Source organism: Narcine bancroftii, chromosome 3 (genome assembly GCF_036971445.1).
Source record: "Narcine bancroftii isolate sNarBan1 chromosome 3, sNarBan1.hap1, whole genome shotgun sequence".
Classification (NCBI taxonomy): Eukaryota; Metazoa; Chordata; class Chondrichthyes; order Torpediniformes; family Narcinidae; genus Narcine; species Narcine bancroftii.
This window is the reverse complement of record NC_091471.1, coordinates 286,173,793-286,198,627: the sequence shown is the minus strand read 5'-3', so window position 1 is coordinate 286,198,627 and position 24,835 is coordinate 286,173,793. Positions and strand designations below refer to the sequence as shown.

At 38.1% G+C, this 24,835-nt stretch overlaps 1 protein-coding gene across 7 annotated transcripts in view; it reads right to left on the bottom strand.

Annotated features, from left to right (window-relative positions):
• eps15l1a (epidermal growth factor receptor pathway substrate 15-like 1a) overlaps window positions 1–24,835 on the bottom strand; it is a 375,808-nt gene that overhangs the window by 130,837 nt on the left and 220,136 nt on the right. For 6 of the 7 annotated variants that reach the window (XM_069928475.1, XM_069928474.1, XM_069928476.1 and 3 more), the window contains one exon: window positions 20,503–20,582. In XM_069928475.1, coding sequence (XP_069784576.1) covers window positions 20,503–20,582 — 80 coding nt within the window. Of the gene's footprint in view, window positions 1–4,010; window positions 5,441–5,933; window positions 5,999–20,502; window positions 20,583–24,835 lie in introns of those variants that run through there. The other variant, XM_069928480.1, reaches the window with a different exon arrangement.

Genomic DNA, 24,835 nt, shown 5'->3' with positions numbered 1-24,835 from the left:
AGGGCACTCTACTCACATCAGAACGTGGGGTCCAGTCCCTAGAGAACTCGGTGGACTTTAAGGCTGCATCCTCCATTGTGACTGCAATCTGGGCCACGTCCTCTAGTTTTTCTACCCCTTGCTCGAGCAAGCGCAGCCTCCGTTCGATCGGAGCCCGGCCGCATAGGCATCCCGGACGAGATCGTTTGTGATCTCGGCAGCAGTTTTGTCCACACAGTTACAGTCCTTGCCCAACGCCTTTAATACTTGTAAATATGCCCCGCTGGACTCGCCGGGCTGTTGCTTCCTTGACGCAAGCATGAACTCTGTTCACCGGTTGATCAGTACCTTTATGGCTGCGGTGTAAGTGGTCTCATCCTGAATGTTCTCGTAGACTCTCTAGGACACCATAGACAGCAATGCTGTTAAGACGCTGGTTATCCTCCTCCACCTCAATGAATCTCAGGTTTCAAAGTTCAGCAGCCAGAAGTTAAAGGCTTTGAAGGCTGTAGCTGACTATGGGTCGATATCAAGTTTTTCTGGCCGAGTTAAACGCTCCATCCCTTTCAAAAAAAAATTCTTTTTGCTAATAAAATTGTAGAGCTCGTCGAAAGAATCAAAGACTTGTTGATCCAAACCAAGGCTTTTATTAGCAAAAGACAGGAGCTCTTCACAGGTGGCCGACCAGTCCGGAATGATCCGACCTGGCTAGGGACACAACCCTTTAAGGCCCAGACAATAGGTGTGGCTTAGCTCTCAGCCAATCGCTGTAAGCACAGTCTAGATACAGTAACTATATACACTATGTACATTGGTGATAGATCTGTACTATCACAATACCGTATTAAGATTAGTAGAGGATCAGATAACAGATGACAAAATCAATATCAAAGCATAATTTTCAGGTTGTCATGGTGCCGTTGCAGAGGTGTCACAGGGATCATTGCTTGGATCTCAATTATGTATTCTTTATCAATGACTTGGATGAAGGACTGAAGGTATTGAAACATTTGCTGATACAAAGCCAAGTGGTACTAGGAAAAGTTTGAAAAGTGGTACAAATGAGTGAGCAAAATGTAGCAGATGGATTTTACTGTGAGGTTATTCCTTTTTGTTGTAAAAATGTAAAAGTATAACATTAATTAAGCTGAGAGAATGCTGCAGTGTAAAGGAATCAGGGCATAAAATTAGCAAACAGGATGGCTGGCAATTTGGGAAGCCAATAGAATGTTGATCTTTGTTGCCACAAAATTGATGAAAATAATCTTGATACAACTGTACACAGCTTTGGCTGCTTAAAGTAGAAACATGGAAGATTACTTCCCTCAGAGAATCATACACTTCTGTCATTTTCTATCTTATATGGCTAGAGAAGCTGAGACACTCAAGATTGGTTAGGTTTGATGAATCAAGTATCAAATCAGAATATCCTGCTTTATGTAGATGGGACATAACTGGGCAATTTTCCACATGGTAAAGTAGATATCACTGATGTGGCTGTGAAACCTGTAGGCATGATTAGTTCTGGAGAATGTCTTCTACAGAACAGTTGGAATGTTGTCTGATCCCAAAGTCTTTGCTGCATCCATTGCTCTTATCCATTTCTTAATATATATTGAATTAAATTAGCTCCATTTGGTAACTATAATTTTAAAAACTTCAGAAAAAGGTAAAATATCATCCATTCAGCACTTCTGTAAATGTTTCAGCCTTATATTTTGAATTCAGGTGTTCGGCTCCACCAGGTTTGACATAGGAATATTCTTGAGTATATCATTTTAGTTTAATGTCCCATCGCCAATCCCACCAATTCTGCTGGACTGCGGATCTTTGATTTGATTCGATGGTTGTGAGATCACAGCTCCATCCATTGGAGGCTACTCTACTACTTACCACATGTTGCAGCTTTGCTCGGCCGATGCTTTATTCTTGTGCACGTCTGATGCTACTCTGAACACACCCTTCTGTATTCATCACTGAATCTAGGCTAGTTGCCTGACTGGAGTGAAGCATAAGCTAAGTATGAGCTGTGGTAGAATAAATAACATTGTTAGAGATGGTCCACGTGCATATGCAGTTTTGAGCTTTGAGACCCATTATGATTCTAAAAAAAATATTCTGATTGTATTGCCGAACTATACATGGAGTATCCTTCCTGTGAAGTTGGGACTGGATCTCTACAATGATGTTGTGGAAAACATCTTGCCAAAAAGAATGGTTCAAAGACAATGCAAAAATAGTTGGTATATACTCAAATTGTAAGAAAGCAACAAGTGCTTTGCAAGGTTCAACATGAGATAATATTTATGAATGATTTAGATAATACAATAGAATCTGCCAACGATAGGAGGTTAACAGTAATAATAAAATATTGGCAGATTGTGATTGGGCAAAACAATAGTGGATACATTTCATTGTAACTAAATATGAACAAAAGGGAAAACAGAATTTCTGTTATTAGTGAAAAGCTCTGAACACTGAGGGGCCCAAATGATTTGGGGACCATGTAAAGAGATTGTTAAAAAGTGATGGACTGATTCACATAAATTCAAAATAGAGAAGGTGCTGAATATTTGAAACAAATACAGGAAATGGTGGAGATAGCATTTGACAGAGAAACAGAATTAACACTGTGTGATCTGATAAAGGTCATCGATAGGAAATGTGAATTTTGATCATTTCTATCACTGCTAAATCTATCATGTTCTTCTAAAACCAGAAAGCTAAATAAAAGGGTGATTTTTTTTTCCATTCTACAACTTCACAAAGACTTGATTGGCCGACAGAAGTGTGCAGTTCAAATTCACCAGAATTTACAAGGGTTAAATTATGAATGCAGTTCATATAATCTGGATTGCATTTTCTAGAATAGAGGAAGTGAGGGAACATTTACTTTTCATAACTTCAAGAGGAGTCAACAGAGAAAAACTCTGTCCATCTCAGACAATGGAATAAAATCAAAGGAAGTACAGCAATTGTTGCATATATAGGGTCCTTTTACTGGCATCACCTACGGCTCCTAGAACGCTTCCACCAGCGTTGTCTCCGCTCCATCCTCAACATTCATTGGAGCGACTTCATCTCCAACATCAAAGTACTCGAGATGGCAGAGGCCGACAGCAACGAATCCACGCTGCTGAAGATCAAACTGCGCTGGGTAGGTCACGTCTCCAGAATGGAGGACCATCGCCTTCCCAAGATCGTGTTATATGGCGAGCTCTCCACTGGCCACCGTGACAGAGGTGCACCAAAGAAAAGGTACAAGGACTGCCTAAAGAAATCTCTTGGTGCCTGCCACATTGACCACCGCCAGTGGGCTGATATCGTCTCAAACCGTGCATCTTGGCGCCTCACAGTTCGGCGGGCAGCAACCTCATTTGAAGAAGACCGCAGAGCCCACCTCACTGACAAAAGGCAAAGGAGGAAAAACCCAACACCCAACCCCAACCAACCAATTTTCCCTTGCAACCGCTGCAACTGTGTCTGCCTGTCCCGCATCGGACTTGTCAGCCACAAACGAGCCTGCAGCTGACGTGGACATTACCCCTCCATAAATCTTCGTCCGCAAAGCCAAGCCAAAGAAAAGGGTTCAAAGAAACACTTGAGGACCTGTTCCAGCCACCACTCAGGATCTTTGACCCACTATCATTAAGAGGTGCAGGAGCATTAAAATCACCACTACCATGTTGGGAAATAGCTTCTTCCTCAGGCTGTGAGATTGATGAAGCGAGTGAATTATTCCAAAATATTTATTTTATATGATATGTATACATGTAACTATTATGTGCTGTGTATTGTGCCTGTACATGATACAGAGAAACACAATTTTGTCTGATTGTATTATATATAGTCAGATGAAAATAAACTTGAATTTGAACCTATTCAGGAGAGCAGCTGAAGTGTGAAGTTCTTTCTCAAGAAAAGCAAAGTGGCTAAATCAGTTAGCCATTTTAAACTGGAGATAAAAAAAATCCTTACTAGTCAAAGTTTATTGTAAATTAATTAATGAGAAGTGGCCACTCAATTGCAAGACTAACATTTATTGCAAGACTAACATTTATTGCCAGATATATGGATCCAAGACACAGACAGAATTAACAAATAGTGCTAAATTATCATCTTCAATAATTAAGCAAAAATTTGCATTTCAACACCTTCTTTCAAGGTTTAAAGAGAAGCCAAATTACTCTATGAATAAATGTACTTTTGAAATTTACCAGTAACCAATTACAACATCAGAATCTTGACAGCTACTTTATGCACAAGGCTGCGATCAGCAATGCAATCACAGATGATTAAACTGTTATTTTAGGTGATGTTAGTTGAACAAAATTGATCAAAAACTCCAAGAAAAAATGGGTCTTCTCTAAAATAATGCCATGAGAATTTTTATTCCACTGAAGGGACAATGAAATTTCACTGCGCACAACTTTTTTTGTCCTCACATAAACTTTCGACTTTTTCAACTAAGAGAGATTATGAAAGGTGCTTTTCAAATTAGCCCCCAAAAATACGACTAGTCCAAGAAAACATACAAATCATGATCCTTATGAACGGATTGACCGAAGAGATATTTCTGCAGAAGAATGGAGTCGTGAAAGGCTGAATCATTGCATGACCCTTTACCCCTTTTCTCAATTTTCCAATAGTGGGAAACCAAGCTGTAAACCACCCACATCAACATTTAACCAAAGGATGGATCTTACACGAAAACATACACAAAAATATTCACAGCCAAGTTACCCCTACAGCACAACACTGCCTCTCTTGCATAACAATCATGACCTATGATGAGACCCATGGATCCAGACTCAGTAAGGTTGGGCATTGATGATGAAGCTCAAGACTCTCTCTGCAACACAACCACTCACAAAGTGTTCAAGGCAAGACTTTAGACCCATCTCCAAGCTCATGGTTTACTGAACTGCAGTGATCCCCACTCTCTTGTACATATTAAAGATAAGAACAGCTTGCAGTTGAAACAGCACTGATAAAGTACCACTGACTTCTCCCGCAAAATCCTCCAAATGGCAGGATATGAAAACTAATCCAATATCCCCAGCACTGAGGCTCCAATCACAGTCCATGAGCTCCAGAGGACAAACCACATCATCTGCAGCCAGATTCCTGTACCAAATACTCTGCTCTGGCCTCAGTCACAACAACCAATCCCAGCTGGACAAATAAAATGTTTCAAGTGCATTCTCAAAGCATCCTTCAGAAAAGTGTTACCTCATCAGTAATATGGTTCAAAATGCTTAAAATGAAGCAGCTGCATTGAGGGAAACACTCAGTCTCATCAAATGCAAGCAGCGGACAGATTAACAAACCCAACCATCCTGTCAAGCACCTCCTGCCCCACCTGTCGCAAGGACTGCGGATCGCTCATAGGGCTCATTAGTCACCTCAGGACCCACAGAACTGTACTGGAAGCATGTCATACTTGACCCCGAGGGACTGCCTAAGAAGAAGAGGAAGAACGTTAAAGAGACAGAAATCTTCAGAAGCAGCTTGGAAAATATTCTCTGTTGAATAATGGACAATAAGAATACTGAAATTTATACAACTAATCTGTTCAGATTCCCAATTAAAATTGCTCTGCTTCAAGGGAAAGATTGCAGTTCATCACCCTGTGATATTTACCACCAACTCATTATGGAACATTGCAGTGGGGAATCCTGACTATTTTGCACAGGATTAAAATGTGAGTGATGTAATTGCTAATTACCTCAGGTCAAATTGTAGTTGGACTTCACAATACAAAGAGAGATCTCAACTGAAACAAATCAAACTAGTACTATAAAATTCCCATTATCTGGAATTCAAGCAACTGGCAACCCCAAGCAACCAGCAAAAAAAAATGGAGGAAATAAACAAATCAAAGATTTGAAAATAAATAATAAATAAAAGCTTAAAATCGTAAAAGTAAATATTCTCCGAAGCAACACACAAACCTTTAGTGAAGATGGTAGCAAACATTCAGCTGCGGAGTGCTTCGGTCATGCCCTGCCCGCAGCAGCTGTTTGAATAAAGTTTCAATAAGTTGTATTTGAATAAAATGGTGTCGCCCAGGGTAAAGAGCCAGCCAATGCCACACGTCGCTGGGGTGCATCTCACAAAGAGTCTCCCTATCCTTGCCTAGTTTGAGTCTTTATCTTAATGAGTGCATTAAGTTTATCAGTAAGGCTTTATCTGTAAATTTGGGTAGAGGAGAGTTCATTATGACAGCAGTATGGTTAGTGTAGCCATTAACACCTCACTGTAACAGCAACCAGGGTTTGAATTTAAATTTAATTTTGTAAATTGCAAGAATTACCTGATTAAAGTGAATTTACATAATTAAAGACTACAATACTGATTTTTTTTCAAATTACTTAACATTTTGCATTCTTTCATTTTTTTTAACTGTTTATTCTTAATGCAGGTGGATTAGTTCGGCATTGTAAGAGTGAGTCTCAAACAATCTGAAAATTCACACATCCGACACCCTCAATCCCTATTGCAGTAACAAATGTTACTGCAATAGGATGATTTCTGAGAGAGAGGATGACTCTGTAAAATTAGGACTTCTTGGGTAAACCTTCATAAGTATCTATTCTAATGGGCTTCATAAACTTCCAATTAAAGCTTCCAAAAGAACTCAAACCAAATGGCTTTACTCAGCACTAGACACATTAAAAAAAATGGATTATGCTACTTTCAATTTTAACATGTGAGGTAGAACAGAAATTATCCAGAAACAGCAAAGGTGCAAAGCTATGAAGAAAATACTCAGTGGAATGGTATTATTCTGTATTTCTAAATACAATGCAATACATTTCAGAAAAAGGCAACAGGTTCATAATTTTAAGTAGAATCAAAATTCAAAGTTTTTATTGACAGCCACTCTGCCTTAAATGACTGGAACTTTCCCTCAGTCCCATTGCTGTAGGAGATTTAATTTTTTAAAGAAATATGACTCAGTTCCCCTTTTACACATAATTATGGATTCAGCTCCATCACTATTTCTGAATGAATAATTATAATCTAGTTATTGAATTATTTCAAATATATGCCCCCAGTACAAATTTCAATTTGTACATATACTATTCATGGTTTACTTCATCAATATCCTGATATTTCTCTTTTTTTTTTTGAATGAAAATAAATTGGATTCTTTTAATCCTTAATAAAAACTAAGGTTTCCCATCTTCAGCATAATCTTTGTCCAACAATTTCCCTTAGAGAAATGTCAAAAGCGTCAAACTATTTTAAAAAATTCTAATACCCAGATATTCTAATACCCAGATATATTTTAATTCAATTTTTAATTTGAAGACACACCTCACAAGCCCATGCCACCCAAATACATCAATTAACCTACAAACCCCATTCGTTTTTGGAGGGTAGGAGGAAACTGAGCACCCAGAGGAAGCCCATACATACACATGGAGAACATACAAATTCCTTACAGACCCAGGTCACAGGTGCTGTTAAATCACTGCACTAACCACTGCATTGACTTAATTGTGCCGTCAAGTATATATAAACATATATTTCAATTACCCTCCTCCTATTAGTTTGTATTGAAACACGAAGGTTTGCAGATGCTACAATTATACTAAAAACATGTAGAAATGCTGGAGGAACTCAGCCAGTCACACAGCATTCATAGGAGGTAAAGATATATTCGGCCGGCTGGAGCCCTTCCTCAAGGAATAGGCAAAGAACAGGAAGGCTTCAGAATAAAGACTAGCTGGGGGAGCCAACAAAAGCTATTAATTGGATATCATAAGGAAGAGAGGTGAGGATTGATTTTGGCTCTGTGAAAGGAGATACAGGGAAAAGGGAAGAGAGAGAGACAGACAGACAGAGATTGGGGAAAGGTGACAGGGGAAGAAGAGGGGAGGGTTAAAGGCAGCTAGAGAAGTCACAAAGATCACACACAAATTGTAGGAACAATACCTCATCTGTCATCTGAGCATCTTCCAATTGGATGGCACTAACCAACTTCTGTGGCTTCCGTTAAACCTCACCCCCCTTCTTTCCCTGTCACCTTTCTCACAGCTTTGTCTCTGTCTCTCTTTCTTCCCTTTTCCCTCTGTCTCCTTTCACAGAGCAAAAATTAATTCTCATCTCCTCTCTTATCATATCCAATTAACACCTGTTGTTGGTCTGGATTCCTCCCCCAGGTAGTCTTGCCTTTATTTTGACGCCTTCCTGTTCTTTGCTTATTCCTTGAAGAAAGGCTCAGGCCTGAAATGTCAGTAATATATCTTTACCTCTTTTGTATGCTGTGAGACCAGCTGAGTTCCTCCAGCATTTCTGTGTGTTTTTCCTAATAATTTGTCACTGGTTATCTTTCACGTTCTACAACTTTAAAAAATCTTATTGAACCCTTGACTTACTCCAAAATAACAAAAGCTAAAGGACTTTTCTGTTGAATCAACTCTTTTACTCAGTGTGAGGCTGATTACTGACTTATTTTCCATGCCCATCAACCGATGTACAATTTGACATTAGTTTTCACTTTCTCCTTTTGCCTGATGGTTTAGAGTTTCCAATAACTGCTCAATATTCTCTGAAAATGATGTCACAGATATGAGACAAGCAGAAGCAACAGCTTGGAAAAATTGCAGAGGTGGAAACTCTCTTCCCCCTTCAACTCTCTGCATAGCACAACCCCTTCCATACATACATTTCCTATTGATGCCTTGCCAAGGCACAATGCAGAACAGCAAATACATTAGGACAAAAGAAGTTAGATAAGTACATTCCCTTGGCTGCTCTAACTCACCCACTGTGAACAGAGAAGTTGTCCTTTTCTTGATCAAATAAGCTGATTAGGGCATGAGCAATATGTATATATCAATTTGCAAGTACATAATCCATACAGCTTCATGATTATCCATATAATGTGAGTTTCTGTCTCCACCACCTTCTCAGGCAGTGTGAAACCTGCCTCTAGAAAAAAGTTTCCTACTATGTCCCTCATAATTATGTCCCTGATAGAGGTATACTGTCCCCCTCTGCCTCCATTAATCCTAAGAAAACAAACCCCCCCTATCGAGTCTTCCTCATAACTGAAGGTTCCATCCCCCATAACATCTTGGTGAATTTCCACTGCAACCTTTCCAGCACAATCACATCCTTCATATAGTTTGTAACCAGAAATGAACAAATATTCCACTTCACCAATGTTTTATACAGTTGTACCATGATGTCCCTGCTCTAACACTAATTGCCTCAATGAATAAAACAAAGGTAAAGGTTTTAATAGTTGCTGATATCAATTGTTTTTTTGATCCATGATTGGATAAATCAACTGAAACAGTAATAAGAGGTAAAGCAGTGAAAGCTATATTAAGTTTTATGAAGCAATTAAATTTAGTTGATATTTGGTGAAAGCTGAATCCTAGAGAAAGAGATTATTCTTTTTATTCTCATAGATATGACTCTGATTTGAGAATAGATTTTTTTAATTATCGCCACAGTTACAAGGAAGGATTACTAAAGTTGAGTATAAAGCAAGAATACTTTCTGATCATTTGCCACTTTTATAGATATGTTCAACTTTAGAGGAAGAAAATATAGATGGAGATTTAATACTGCATTAAATCAGTAAAGAGTTTGGCGGGCAGCAACCTCCTTTGAAGAAGACCGCAGAGCCTACCTCACTGACAAAAGGCAAAGGAGGAAAAACCCAACACCCAACCCCAACCAACCAATTTTCCCCTGCAACCGCTGCAATCGTGTCTGCCTGTCCCGCATCGGACTTGTCAGCCACAAACGAGCCTGCAGCTGACGTGGACTTTTTACCCCCTCCATAAATCTTCGTCCGCGAAGCCAAGCCAAAGAATTAAAAAGAGTAGATTTTTGTGATTTTACAAGAAAGAAAATTCAATAATTTTTAGAAGTCAATTTTAATCCTATAGAAAATAAGTGTATTATTTGGGATGTGTAAAAAGCATATATGAGATCAAATAATAAGTTACTCGGCTAAAATTAAAAGGGAATATATAAAAGACAAATCAATTAGAACAAGACATAGGTAAATTAGAAAAAGATCTACAAAATAATCCTGAAGAAAAACCACAAAAAACTTCAATATAACACTATTCGCATACATAGATCAGAAAAATTAATTCAAATAACTAATCAGAGATATTATGAATTAGGAGAAAGAGTTCATAAAGTTTTAGCATGGCAATTGAAAGTGGAAGAGACATCTAGTCATTAATGTAGGAAAAAATCTTTGGGGATTATTACATATAAACCATAAGAAATGAATGATGTATTTAGGGAATTTTATTCTGAATTATATCATTCAGAATCAGTACATGATGAAAATAAGATTGACAAGTTCTTATCTCAAATTTCTTTACCTTGTCTGAATAGGGAGCAGAAAGATTTGAATGTAGTATTTACAGCAAGGGAAATTGGTGAGGTAATGAGTTTAATGAAATAAATCACGAGGAGAAGATGGATTCCCTGTAGAATTTTATATTTAAAGATCTTTTAATACCTCTATTTATGGAGGTTTTAAGTAATGCTATGAAAACATATTCTTTGGTGGAACCTTTTTTAATTGCAATTATTACAGTAATTCCAAAAAAGATAGAGATCCAATTAAACCAGCATCTCAGCATCTTCTAGATGAATTTTATTATTAAATAACCATATAACCACTTACAGCACAGAACAGGCCAGTTCGGCCCTACTAGTCCATACCGTAACAAATCCCCACCCTCCTAGTCCCACTGACCAGCACCTGGTCCATACCTCTCCAGTCCTCTCCTATCCATGTAACTATCCAGTCTTTCCTTAAATGTAACCAATGATCCCGCCTCAACCACGTCTGTCGGAAGCTCATTCCACATCCCTACCACCCTTTGCGTAAAGAAATTTCCCCTCATCTTCCCCTTATAATTTTCCCCCTTCAATCTTAAACCACGCCCTCTAGTTTGAATCTCCCTCACTCTTAATTTAAAAAGCCTATCCACGTTTACTCTGTCTGTCCCTTTTAAAATCTTAAACACCTCTATCAAGTCCCCTCTCAATTTTCTACGCTCCAGAGAAAAAAGCCCCAGTCTGCACAACCTTTCCCTGTAACTCAAACCTTGAAATCCTGTCAACATTCTCATGAACCCACTCTGCACTCTCTCTATTTTGTTTATATCTTTCCTATAATTTGGTGACCAAAACTGTACACAGTACTCCAAATTTGGCCTCACCAATGCCTTGTACAATTTCATCATAATCTCCCTACTCTTGAATTCAGTACTCCGATTTATGAAGGCCAACATTCCAAATGCCTTCTTCACCACACCATCTACCTGAGTATCAGCCCTTGAGGGTACTATTTACCACAACTCCTAAATCCCTTTGTTGCTCTGCACATCTCAATAGCCTACCATTTAATGCATATGACCTATTTAGATTTGCCTTTCCAAAATGTAACACCTCACACTTATCTGTATTAAATTCCATCAGCCATTTCTCAGCCCACACCTCCAGCCTTCCTAAATCACCTTTTAATCTACGGTAATCTTCCGCACTGTCCACAACACCACCAATCTTTGTATCATCCACAAACTTGCTTATCCAATTCTCCACCCCTACTTCCAGATCGTTAATATATATAACAAACAATAGTGGACCAACGACCGATCCCTGAGGAACACCACTAGTCACCGGCCTCCAATTGGACAAACAATTTTCTACCACTACTCTCTGACACCTCCCATCCAACCATTGCTGAATCCATTTCACTACCTCCTTATTTATACCTAATGCCTCCACCTTTTTTCCTAACCTCCTTTGGGGAACTTTCTCAAAAGCTTTACTAAAGTCTAAATAGACAACATCCACAGCTTTCCCTTCATCAACCTTTTTTATAACCCCCTCGAAAAACTCAATCAGGTTTGTCAAGCACGATCTACCCCTGACAAAACCATGCTGATTACTGTACCCCCAAATATTTGTAAATACCATCCCTCAGAACACTTTCCATCAATTTGCCCACCACAGACGTGAGACTCATGGGCCTATAATTCCCAGGTTTACATTTAGACCCTTTCTTAAACAGCAGAACCACATGCGCCACCCTCCAATCCTTTGGCACTACCCCCGTGGCCAGTGACATCCTAAATATCTCTCGTAATGGCCCCACTATCTGTCCACTAGCCTCCCTGAGTGTCCTTGGGAATATTTTGTCCGGACCCGGAGATTTATCCACCTTTATTTTTTTCAACACAGCCATCACTACCTCCTCGGTTATCCTTATATGCTTCATTACCTCCCCACTATTTTTCTTTACCTCAAATAGTTCAATATTTTTTTCCCTAGTGAATACCGAGGCAAAGAAATCATTCAAAATTTCCCCCACTTCCTCTGACTTCTCACTCAGCCTACCCTCACTATCTAAAGGGGTCCAATTTTATCCCTCACTAATCTTTTACTTTTAATGTACTTATAGAAACCCTTTGGATTTATTTTTACTCTGTCTGCCAAAACCTCTTCATGCCTTTTTTTGGCCTTTCTGATTTCTTTCTTAAGATTCCTTCTACACTCCTTCTAGTCCTCCTTCAAATTGTCAGCTCCCTGTTCTTTATACCTCTTGTACACCTCCCTTTTTCGAGGAATATTGCAAATTTGGTTAGGAGAAAAAGGGATCCAGCCTTTCCTTTGATCCTCACTGGGACCTAACTACTGTACCCTCAAAAATTCCTCCATTTTTCATTTACACCCTCACCTGAAAATATCCTGTCCCACTCAATACTCCCCAAATCCCTTCTTATTCCTTCGAAATTTGCTCTTCTCCAATCCAGAACCTCAACTTTAGGCCCCTCCTTGCTCTTCCCTAAAACTACCTTAAAACTAACAGAATTATGATCACTAGACCCAATTGGATCTCCAACATTAATGTTTGATACCTGACCTAGCTCGTTCCCTAACAGGAGATCCAGTATTACACTGTCCAGAGTCGGTTCTTCTACTAATTGATTCAGAAAACAATCTTGAACACATTTAACGAACTCTAGCCCATCCAGCCCTCTAACTGTATGGGTATCCCAATCAATGTGAGGGAAGTTAAAATCTCCCATGATCACTACCTTATGATTCTCACACATATACATTATCTCTCTACACATTTGTTCCTCTAGTTTTCTTGACCCATTTGGTGGTCTGTAATACACCCCTATTAGCACCCTCATGCCTCCTTCACCCCTCAATTCCACCCAAACAGCCTCACTGGACGATCCCTCCAGACCATCATGTAGATGATAAAATATTAGCTAAAATATTAGCAAATAGATTGGCAAAATATTTACCAAAATTAATACATATGGATCAAACTGGATAGGTTAAGGGTCAGAAATCTCCAGATAATTAGCAAGGCCTCTTAGTTTGATGCATTTAGGGGAGACCTGAGTATGACAATGATTTTGGACGCTGAAAAGGCATTCAATAAATTAGAATGGGATTTCCTCTTTAAAATTTTAGAGACATGTAAATTGGGTTCATGGTTTATAGAATGGGTTAGAATGTTGTATATAAAAAAATCTATTATGAAGGTAGTGGCAAATGGACAGATTTCAACATCTTTTGAATTTATGAGATCAAGTTGACAAGGTTGCCCATTGTCACCCGCTTTATTTGTTTTTGCAAAAGAACCATTAGCTAAATTAATATGGCAAGATTCAAAGATTGACAGTATTAAGGTGAAGCAAGAAGAAAATAAAATAAATTTATTTGCAGATGATGCTTTTTGATTTATTTAACAGATCCTTTAAATTTTTTGCAACAACAAAATTAGAATAAAAGAATATGGAAATATATCGGAATATAAAATTAATTTGGAGAAAAATTGAAATTATGCATTTAGTTAATGGAGATTATTAGAAATGTAAGGAAGTAATTGAATTTAGATGGCCAAATCTTGGAATAAAATATTTAGGTATTTGTATGCAATTAGATTTAACAAAATTATTTAAATTAAATTATTCATTTTTATTAAATAAAATTTAAAAAGATTTGGAAAAATGGAATATGTTACCTATTACTTTGATAGGTAGAGTTAATTGTGTTAAGATTAATGCTTTTCCTTGAATACAATATTTATTTCAATCGATTCCAATTTCAATTCAAATTTTTTTTAACTAATTAAATGTTTGTATTAAAAAATGTTTATCGAGAGGAAAAATGACTGGGGTTTCTTTGGAGAAACTGACATGGAACTACGACTTAGGAAGTTTACAGCTCCCAAATTTTATGAATAATTGTAATGAAGCAATGTTGAGATATATTAATGTAATGTGTGAGTTAAATAATGTTTCAGCATGGGTAAATATAGAACTTGATAAAATAGAGAAACGGATCCACGCCATTTTATATATAAATGGATTTCAAGATTGTTAATAGCAAATAAAGAAACACCCATGCTGAAATATTTAATTGAACTTTGGAATAAAATTGATAAAGAGTTTGGAGGAAGAAGTTTAATGTCTGCAAAACACCTTTATTTCAAAATAGACTTACTCCATTTTCTATGGAAAATAATTTTTTTAAAATCTGACAAAATTATGGTATTAGGTAAATTAAAGATTGTTTTGAAGCCGGGAAATTTATTACTTTTAGCAGAATGAAGGAAAAGTTTAAGATATTGGAAAATGCAAAGTATTGTCATTATCAAGTTAAGAGATACTTTTGTGAAATTTCTGGTCAAGATTTAATATTACCAGCAGAAACAAAAGTAGAATTATTATTAAGCACTATGGATATAAAGAAATTCATTTCAGAGATGTATAAATTATTAGAAAAGAAGGCTCAGAAAGAAGCAGTTCATAAATCAAGACATAAATGGGAGGTAGATTTAAATAAGCAAATAGATGAACAGATATGTAGAGAGTATGAAAAGTAAAATAAATGTGAGTATCGGCTAGTGCAATATTATTTTATTCATAAGTTTTTTTTAAACACCACAGCAATTACATAATGTGAATTATATTTATATTATAAAACAGATTTATGTTTTAGATGTGGACAAGAAGTTGGTACTTTTTTGCATTTGACTTGGCCGTGTCCTACAATTAAACCTTTTTGGATTGATTTGGGTAATTTATTAGAATGATTCCCACAGAATCCAATGTTATTTTTAGTGGGAGATGTTAGAGGAATTAAGCCTAAATTAAAATTATGTATCAAGTAAAATTTGTTCAAATTGCTTTGGCAATAGCCAGAAAACGTATTACTGTAACTTGGATGTCGGATATTGATTTTGGAATGGATAGATGGCATGCAGAAGTTTGGAATTGTATTCTCTACTTGAGAAAATTACTTTTAATTTAAGAGATAAATATCATACATTTTGTGAAATATGGAGCCCATAAATATGGGTATTTATGTAATATTGGTATTAAAAATGAATCGCAAGCATAACCTTTCTCTTATAGGTCTCTATAAATATTTATATATGTTTAAAAGTATGGGAAAGTGAAGTACTCCTGTTGTGGTTTTCTTGTCCTCTTTCTTTTTGGTTTTTTAGTTTGTAGGGGGTTGTGGGAGATGGTGGGGGGATTTATAGGAGGTTTTCTTTCTTTTGTATTTTCTTTTTTTTTATATAAAATACCACGTACTTGGATTAAGTTTGAAATATTGTGATATGTTTGTTAAATGGTTTTATATTAAATAAAATATTTTTAAAAACAGAGTACTGTTTGCCTTCCCTCACCACCCAATCAACCTGTGCTCCCTTCTACATGGGAACTCTGAACTTTTCCACCAAGATTTCTTTGTTTCTTAATATTTTTTGAGGTTCTACCATTTATGATACTGCATCTGCCTCGTCCTTATTAGACACGCACAAATGCACTTCTTCACACATCAGGATTAAATTCCACCTGCTACTGCCTGGCCAATTTACCAGCTGACCAATATCATTCTATAGCCTTAAAACCTCCCTCCTCACTATCAACAACACCACAAATGTTCATGTCATCTACAACTTAAGTAATCATACCTCTTAATATTTCATCAAACAAGTATAGCATATGTGAAACCCTGCTGGTCAGAGGCATTCACTCACCCTACACCATCACCCTCAAATTTGTATCCAATGAGCTCTAACCTTTTGGACTAGCCTTCATGTGGGACCCTGTCAAAAGCTTTACATATGCCATATCAACAGCATTACTCTTATCAATATATTTAGTTACCTCTTCAAAAAACTTAAACTAGCCACATAAGATCTCCCACCAACATATCCATGTTGACTATCCCTCATGAAACCCTGCCTTTCCAAGTGTAGATTAAGCTTGCCCTTACAATCATTTTACAACAAATTCCCTACCACTGATATTAGAGTAATTGGCCTATAATTACAGGGCCCTCCATAATGTTTGGGAAAAATACTTTTTTTTCCCCACTTATTTGTCTCTGTGCTCCACAGTTTTAAATTTGTAATTAAACAATTCACATGTGATTAAAGTCACATTCCAGATTTTATTAAAAGATATTTGTGTACATTTTGGTTTGATCATGTATAAATTACAGAACTTTTTATACATGGTCCCCTCATTTCAGGGCACCATAATGCTATATATATGAAAGTAGTCATGTTTAGTGCTTCATTGCATATCCCTTGTATGCAATGACTGGTCTATGATTCATAGACATCACCAGGTGCTGAATATTTCTTTCTGCTGATGCTCTACCAGGCCTCTACTGCAGCCATTTTCAGCTCCTGCTTGTTTCGGGGACTTGTCCCCTTAAGTTTTTTCTTCAGCATATGGAAGGCATGGTCAATTGGATTTAGAGCGGGTGACTGATTTGGCCATTCAAGAATTTTCCAGATTTTAGCTTTGGAAAAACTCTTCTGTTGCTTTAGCAGTATTTTTGGAATCATTGTCTTGTTGTAGGATGAAGCACTGTCTAAGGAGTTTAGAGGCATTTGCTCAAACTTGAGCAGATAAGATGTACCTCAGAATTCATTTTGCGACTGCCATCAACAGTAACATCATCAATGAAAATAAGTGAACCAGTATTGTGGCATCTAAAAATGCCTACGCCATGACATCCCCCCTCCCATTATGCTTTGGATTCTTTGGCAATTTCTTTATGCCTCCACACTTGGTTCTTGTCATCACTCTGATACAGGTTAATCTTGGTCTCATCTGTCAAAAAGTCCTTTTTTTCAGAATTCTGCAGGCTCCTTTAAATACTTCTTGGCACACTGTTATCTGGCCATCCGGTTTCTGTGCCTAACTAGTGGTTTGCATCTTGGATTGAGGACTCTTTCTGTTCATGAAATCTTCTGCCATCTGATTTCATCGATACACCCACACCTACATCCTGAATCCTAAGATTTGGGTGATGTCTCTTTCTGTTTAATTCTTGTTTTTTCAACCTCATAATGGCTTCTTCGACTTTCATTGGCACAACTCTGGTCCTCGTGTTGAAAAATGGCAACTACAGAACTCTAAAGGCAATCAAAAGCTTAGAAGCAAGTCTAGTTCTCTTATACCTGAGTAATCACAAATACCTGTGAAGCCAAATGTTCCAAACATTATGGTGCCCTGAATTGGGGGAACTATGTATAAAAAGTGCTGTAATTTTCACATGGTCAAACCAAAATGTATACAAATAGCCTTTAATAAATCTGGAATGTGCACTTTAATCACACAGGAATTGTTTCATCATAAATTTACAACAGTGGAGCAGAAAGGCAAATAAAGAGGAACAAACATGTCTTTGTCCCGAACATTACAGAAGGCACTTTATCTGCTTGTTCCTGATATCTTTTTGAATAAAAGTACCACGAATGCTATATTCTAGTCATCTATCACTTCACACATAGCGAGCGAAAATTTAAGTATCATGGCCACAGCAACTTTCACCCTACCTTTCCATAGCTGCCTGGGCTATAACTCATAGAACCCTGCAGATTTATCCACTTTTATACCCTCTGACACATCTTTTTAATCTTAACATGCTCTAGAATTTCAGCATCTTAATTGAAATCTCCAACTATAATGTATTTTCCCTTCTTGAATAACAGATGAAAAATAAATGAAAAAGTAAAAAGTAAAACCACCTCATTTTGTTTTGTGTCTTGTAGGTCCCTAATGTACCTGACTCTTTCCTGTGCTCCTTCCCTCACCGCCTTATTTGGATGCCTGTCTGATGTTTGCCGCATCAAAAGAAAAGCTCAACTCTGATACATCGACTTCCTTTTATTTCACAAGGATACCATATGATCTGTTAAGCTCATCCAGCACTTTTGTGTTCTACTCTAGACCCCAGCTTTTTCAGACATCTTGACCTCCACTCGACATTTGCCAGTTCTAAGGAGATAGAAATCAGCCTTCCCCAATTCAAGCTCAAGTTTATTTATCAACCGATTGCACAAGTACAATCTGACGAAATAGCATTCTCCAGTCCTCAGTGCAAAAACATGCAAACACACAAACAGACATAACACAGATAGAGACAAGCAATGCATTTGCAGGACAAATATACATGTATAAAAAGAAATAAATATTCTTGAATAAATAGTAGAGCCTTGGATGGTTAGTACGAGCAGTTCACTTAGTCGCTAAGCATTCTCACTACCCATGGTAAGACATTATTTCTCATCCTGATTATGTTGGCTCTGATACTCCTGTATTTCTTTCCCGGTGGGAGTAGCTGAAAGATGCTGTGTGCAGGGTGGTAGGGGTTCTTAATGATTTTGGATGCACTCACAGACAATGATCCCAGCAGATCACATCGATTGGGGGTGGGACATCCCAGAGATCCTCTCTGCCACACATAGTTATGTGGATTGACCTCCAATCCACTTCTCTCTTGCAAACATACCACACTGTGATGCAGCTGGCCGGGACATTCTTGATAGAGCTCCTGAAGAAGCCTGACATGATGGTGGTGGTAGCCTTGCCTGCTTCAGTCTTCTCAGATAGTGTTGTTGTTGTTGCACCTTCCTGACAAGTGAGGAGATGTTGTGTTTCCATGATAGGTCACTTGTTAACTGAACTATGAGAAATTTAGTGGTCTCTACTCTCTCCACTACTGAGTTATTAATGCACAGTGGTCGTACCTTGTCCTCCTGAAGTCCACAATCATCTCCTTCATCTTGTCCACATTAAGACTCAGGTTGTTATTCTCACACCGTATTACAAGATTTTCCAGCTCTTCTCTGTAGTGTGGCTCATCGTTGTCGCTGACGATGTGCCATCTGCAAACTTGATGAATCTGTTGTGGAGCTGGATCTGGCATTGCAGTGTTGGGTCAGCAGCATGAATGGGAGCGGGCTGAGCACACAGCCCTGAGGTGCATCAGTGCTTTGTGTGACAGTGCTTGATATTCTGCTACCGACCTGGATAGACCTGGTCTTTCCGTTACGAAGTCCAGAATCTAGTTACAGAGAGGGTGTTGAGTCCTAGTGAGGTCAGCTTCTCCACCAGCCTCCAGGGAAAGACTGCATTAAACACTGAGCTGAAGTCGATGAACAGCAGCCTAGCGCATAAGGTGTCACTCTCCAGGTGGGCCAGGACGGAGTGGAGGGGCAAAGCTATAGCATCATCAGGGAACAGTTTCTTCTAAAGGCAAATTGAAATGGGTCCAGTGTCTCTGGGAGGTGTATTTTGATGAGTTTCATCACCAGACACTCAAAGCATTTCATAATGGCAGAGGTGAAAGGCTTAGGGGGAACTTCTTCACTCAGAGAGTGGTAGGAATTTGGAACGAGCTGCCATCTGACTTGATAAATGTGGGCTCATTCTTAAGTTTTTAAGAATAAATTGGATAGATACATAGACGGGAGTGTTCGGGAGGGTTATGGAATGGGTGCAGATCAGTGGGACTAGTGGAATGATGTTTTGGCACAGACTAAAAGAGCCGAATGGTCTGCTTTCTGTGCTGTAGTTTTCTATGGTTCACTCAGTACCTTATCAATCTGATCTGTTAGTTTGAAAATGTGGTTTACATTTCTTATTTTCACAAGTGTCTCCCCATCATAGACAGTACATAATGATTTGGGAATTTCACCTCCGTGAGGATCCAAAGTTATCACTGCAACCTCAAGTGCCACCATTTGTTTTTTCTTAATTTCTGGACCATCCTTAGCCCCTTCTGAGTTATGACCATCATTCCTAAAATGCTCGTCCACTGACACTTCATTCACTTGTCAAGTTTCATTCTTAATGATTGAGTCTGGTAACAGTTGTATCCCTATAAGGACTATCTACATATTGGCAAAAAATTTATCCTGGATGCACTCTAAAAATTCTACCTTGTCTAATCATTTTGTTTTGCTGTGAATCTAGGTGGCATCTCTATAGTTCTTCAATAATCAAGTGAACCTATGTCTATACACTTTTACTCTCACTTCCAGATATTATTGATCGCCATAAATGAACCAACTGTATTGCTATAGCACTCTGAAGGGTATTCACTACATTCAGTGTTTCTCTGGGAATTCAAATGTTCAGATCAAAAGGGTTTAATTTATAAACAATTGTACTCATGGTTCAAACTATATTTTACCTTAGACATCTGGGTGAAGTCAGCAAAACCTCCACTCCCAAAGGCACTAGTTCCAAAAGGATCCAACGTTCCAAAAGGATCTGTAAGCATTTACATATACAGGTTCAAAAATTTGTTAGTGAAACTCAAATCTTATCTTAATTTTAATTTAATATCCAAAGACTATTCATTTTTGCACTGAAGACCTTTAAAGGAATAATAAGCTTTACAAAAAGTTTTTTTTCTGTGCATGTTCTACTGTAAGTAGGTTTATAAGGCTAAATATTTCACATTCATTCCATATATTTGCCTTTCTAATTCATTCCTGCACCAGTGTTAACTTTCATTTACCAATCCTCCCCATAGGCCAGGTTTCTTTGGTCACCAATATATTTGCTTCTCACATCATATTCTATTTTTCTACCAAAATGGATGAAATTTTCTACATTATATTCCATTTGCCATATCATTGCCCATTCTGTAGATTTTAAGATTCTCTTCTCCTCCTGATGATGGCACATTTATATATCAGCAGCAAATTCTGATTACATTTATCTTCTTGTCCAAATCATTGATGTAGATTATGAATAGCTGTGGTCCTGGAACTAATATCTGAGGCAGCTTCCTCTCAATCCAAACTGATCCATTCCTCTGATTTTGTTTCATTATCTGCATAAATCCTTGTCATACACATCCCGAAAGTCCAAATATATCACATCAACTGGTTCCCCTGATCTAATTTGCCAGTTTAACCCTAAAAAAACCCATTAACAATAATGTTTATTGTCATACACGTTGTATATCCTTCCCTCTCCATTCACAGAGCCATCCCTCCTCTCCCCCCCCCCCCCACCCCCCACCCCCCACCCAACATTTTGATCAGGTTTCTGCTTACATTTTGCTCATATCTTGATGAAGGGCGCAAGCTGAAATGTTGGTTATGTATCTTTCTTTGCTATATAAACGACAGTTTGACCTGCTGAGTTTCTCCAGTGTTGTGTTTTTACCTAGACTACTTCTCCTGTTTAAGCGCTAATATGCAACTCCAGTACTTTTTCACACCTGCAGTTTTCTAGCTTATTCTAACTGGTTTTATTCCTTGGTTTGAAAGGCCCCTTGTACCACCAGGCAGTGGTCAGCTCACTCATTCTCCCTACAATCTCTGTTTCATTGCACGCAAACTGAAAGAGTTTCAAGCCAACAAATCATCTGCTGGTGGAACTCAGCAGGTCACGCAGCATCAGTGGGAGAAAAAAAAGTGCTGACATTTAGATAAAGGGTTCCAGCCCGAAAACCGACGAATTCCTTTTCTCTCAAAGATTCGCTCAAGCTGCTGATTTCCTTCAGGAGGTTGTTAGATGCTCCAGATTCTGGTATCTGCAGTCTCTCATGTGTCTCTAAAAGAATTCAATTCTTGTTAAGACAAGGGCAGGGATGAGGCTTCTCCAATGCTCCTGCCTAATTTATAGTCACACCCATCTGTAACTCATGCCTGACCAATTATGATTAATTAACTAATCTTCACCACCTCATGGTCCATCAGTGTTTAAATATCAGTTTCCAGTTCATTAATTTCAAGCTGAAGCTGTTGGAGCTCTGGTAATACTGAAGAAGTTCTCATCATGTCCTTCACAATATACTGAAACTATATATCACTTAAATTATTTTAATTTATTTAAAGCCTTTGCCTTAGTCGCACAGATGCCAAAAAATCAGCTCACTGCAACTTCAGTTCTAACTATTAACTGACTGAATGGTGTATTACCCTTCATCGTTCTAATGAAAACTACAGTTTTATGAAAATCTAACAGTAAATGGTGTAAAGAATAAATATTTAAAATTATTTTCTTTTTTCTCACCGGTCCACTCAAAAATTGCGTACTTGTAAAATCCACTGTGCTTTAGCAGATCCCACAGATACATATGCCCTGACATCAGGAATATTTTGAAAATACCTTTATAACTTTGTCTAAGCTCTAAAATTTTACACCATTCCATTTTCACAGTAGCCAGGAGTGTCACGTGGAGGGCAGCAGAATCAAGGAGCAGTGGAGGTCAATACTTAATCTCATACCTGCTCAATTTCCTTTCAATGAATTCCATACAAAAAAGGTAACTCAATAAATGGAATTAACCTTAAAATAGTGCATTGTTAAGTGTTATTGTTATTTTACGTCCATCATATCTTCTGGTTGTGGGTCAAAAAAAATCACATTATAAACAGTACAATAGTTCACTCTGCTGTACCACAGTCTAAGTACAGGTAGCAGCCACTGAGGACTGTAGTGCGTCGAATGACTCAAAGACTTGTTGACTCAAACCAAGGCTTTTATTAGCAAAAAACTGGAGCGTAGTACATCAAGGTCGACCAGTCCAGACTGATCTGGGTCTGGTTAGGAGCAGCCCTTTATGACCTGCCAGTAGGCGTGGCTACGGCTCTCAGCCAATCACTGCTACTATATGTAAATATATACAAATACATACATTGCTGATAGTATTCTGTACTATCACAAGGACAAAGAACTAAAACACATCTTCTGGTTGTGGGTCAAAAAAAAATCACATTACAAACAGTACAATAGTTCACTCTGCTGTACCACAATCTAAGTACAGGTAGCAGCCACTGAGGACAAAGAACTCTACGAGCACATTATTATTGGAGCAAGACATTAGGTATATTGAAAGTAGTAGTTGGATATTAATTAGTAAAGGCTGGAGAATGGGGATGAGAGAAATAGTACATCAGCCATGATTTGAGTGGCAGAGCAGACTTGATGGGCAGAATGATCTAATTTTGCTGCTACATCTTATGGTCCAGCCCAAAAAAGTAATCAAACGTAAAAAGTAATCAAACGTAAACATTGCCAATAAGAAAAACTAAGCCATTCTTCTCATAAAACTCACAATCGCAGAGTGCATTTCACAACTTCACAACCATTGTAGCCCTTTATAGCTTGCTTTCTCTTTCCTTGGGGCTTTAAGATCCTCTAAGATTGGCCACTGATATTCTAATGTTAGCACAACACCAACTTCATGTTATCGGTTCATCGGAGTGATTTAGTCTCCGGCTAGTTTTAATCAAACATTAGTCAAATGGTTGGGCAGGTTTCCCAATAAATACAACTCTGGGTCCAGCAGGATCTGCCCCCATAATCCTAGTCAATATATTAGATAATTCAAGCCAAAATGGTCTCACCTTCGCCCAGGTCCATGTGGAGTGTATAAAAGTACGAACTTATACCCAAACCTAAAGTACATTTCTGATATCCTTGGTTTTCCTTTATGAAATTTTTGTGTTGTGAGGTATAAATGGTGTAAGAAATTGTATTGTACCATTCTAGTCTGGTACATTATTTAACCTTTGATGTGCATTACTTACAGTTTTACCACAGAAAGGTGGCAGGACTGACTTAGAAAGCAACTAAAAAAAGGTTGTATGAAAAGGGGTGATGAGTCAGCATACAAGAGGGAGATTGAAAACTTGGCTGAATGGTGCACCAAGAATAACCTCACACTCAATGTCACCAAAACCAAGGAGATGATTGCTTCAGGAAGGGAAAACCAGAGGTGTATGATCCAGTGATCGTTGGAGGGATCAGAGGTGGAGAGGGTGAGCAAATTTAAGTTCTTGGGAGTCACTATCTCAGAGGATCTTCCCTGGACCCAACACACTAATGGCATCATGAAGAAAGCCTGTCAGTACCTCTACTTCCTCAGGAGCTTGCGGAGATTTGGTATGACATCGGAAACCCGGCAAATTTCTACAGATGTATGGTGGAAAGTGTGCTGACCAGCTGCATCACGGTCTGGTATGGGATCACCAATATCCATGAACATCACAGGCAAAACTTTTCCCACCAGTGAGAACATCTACAGGGAATACAGCAGCAATCATCAAGGATCCATACCACCCAGTACATGCTCTGTTCTCACCTCAACCATCAGAAAAGAGGTATAGGTACCTCAAGACTTTCACCACCTGACTCAGGAACAGCTACTACCCCTCCACCATCAGACACTTCAATAACAAAATCAATCAGAGACTTATTTAAGGACTCTCACTTTTGCACTGAATTTTTTTTCTCTCTGTGTTGCACAGTTTGTTTACATTTCTTTATTTGTATCCATGTTTGCATCTTCTTGAGTACAGTTTTTTGCACGACCAATGTGTGGTAATTCTATCTCACCCAAAGGAAAAAGAATCTCAAGGTTGTTGGTGATGTCAATGTATAGACTCTGACAATAAATCTGAGCTTTGAAACTTTTATAACTGATGACAAAACATAAAATGTTACACTTAACCTCTAGAAAACTATGGTTCTTGGGCTAGACCAGGGGTGTCAAACTCAAATTC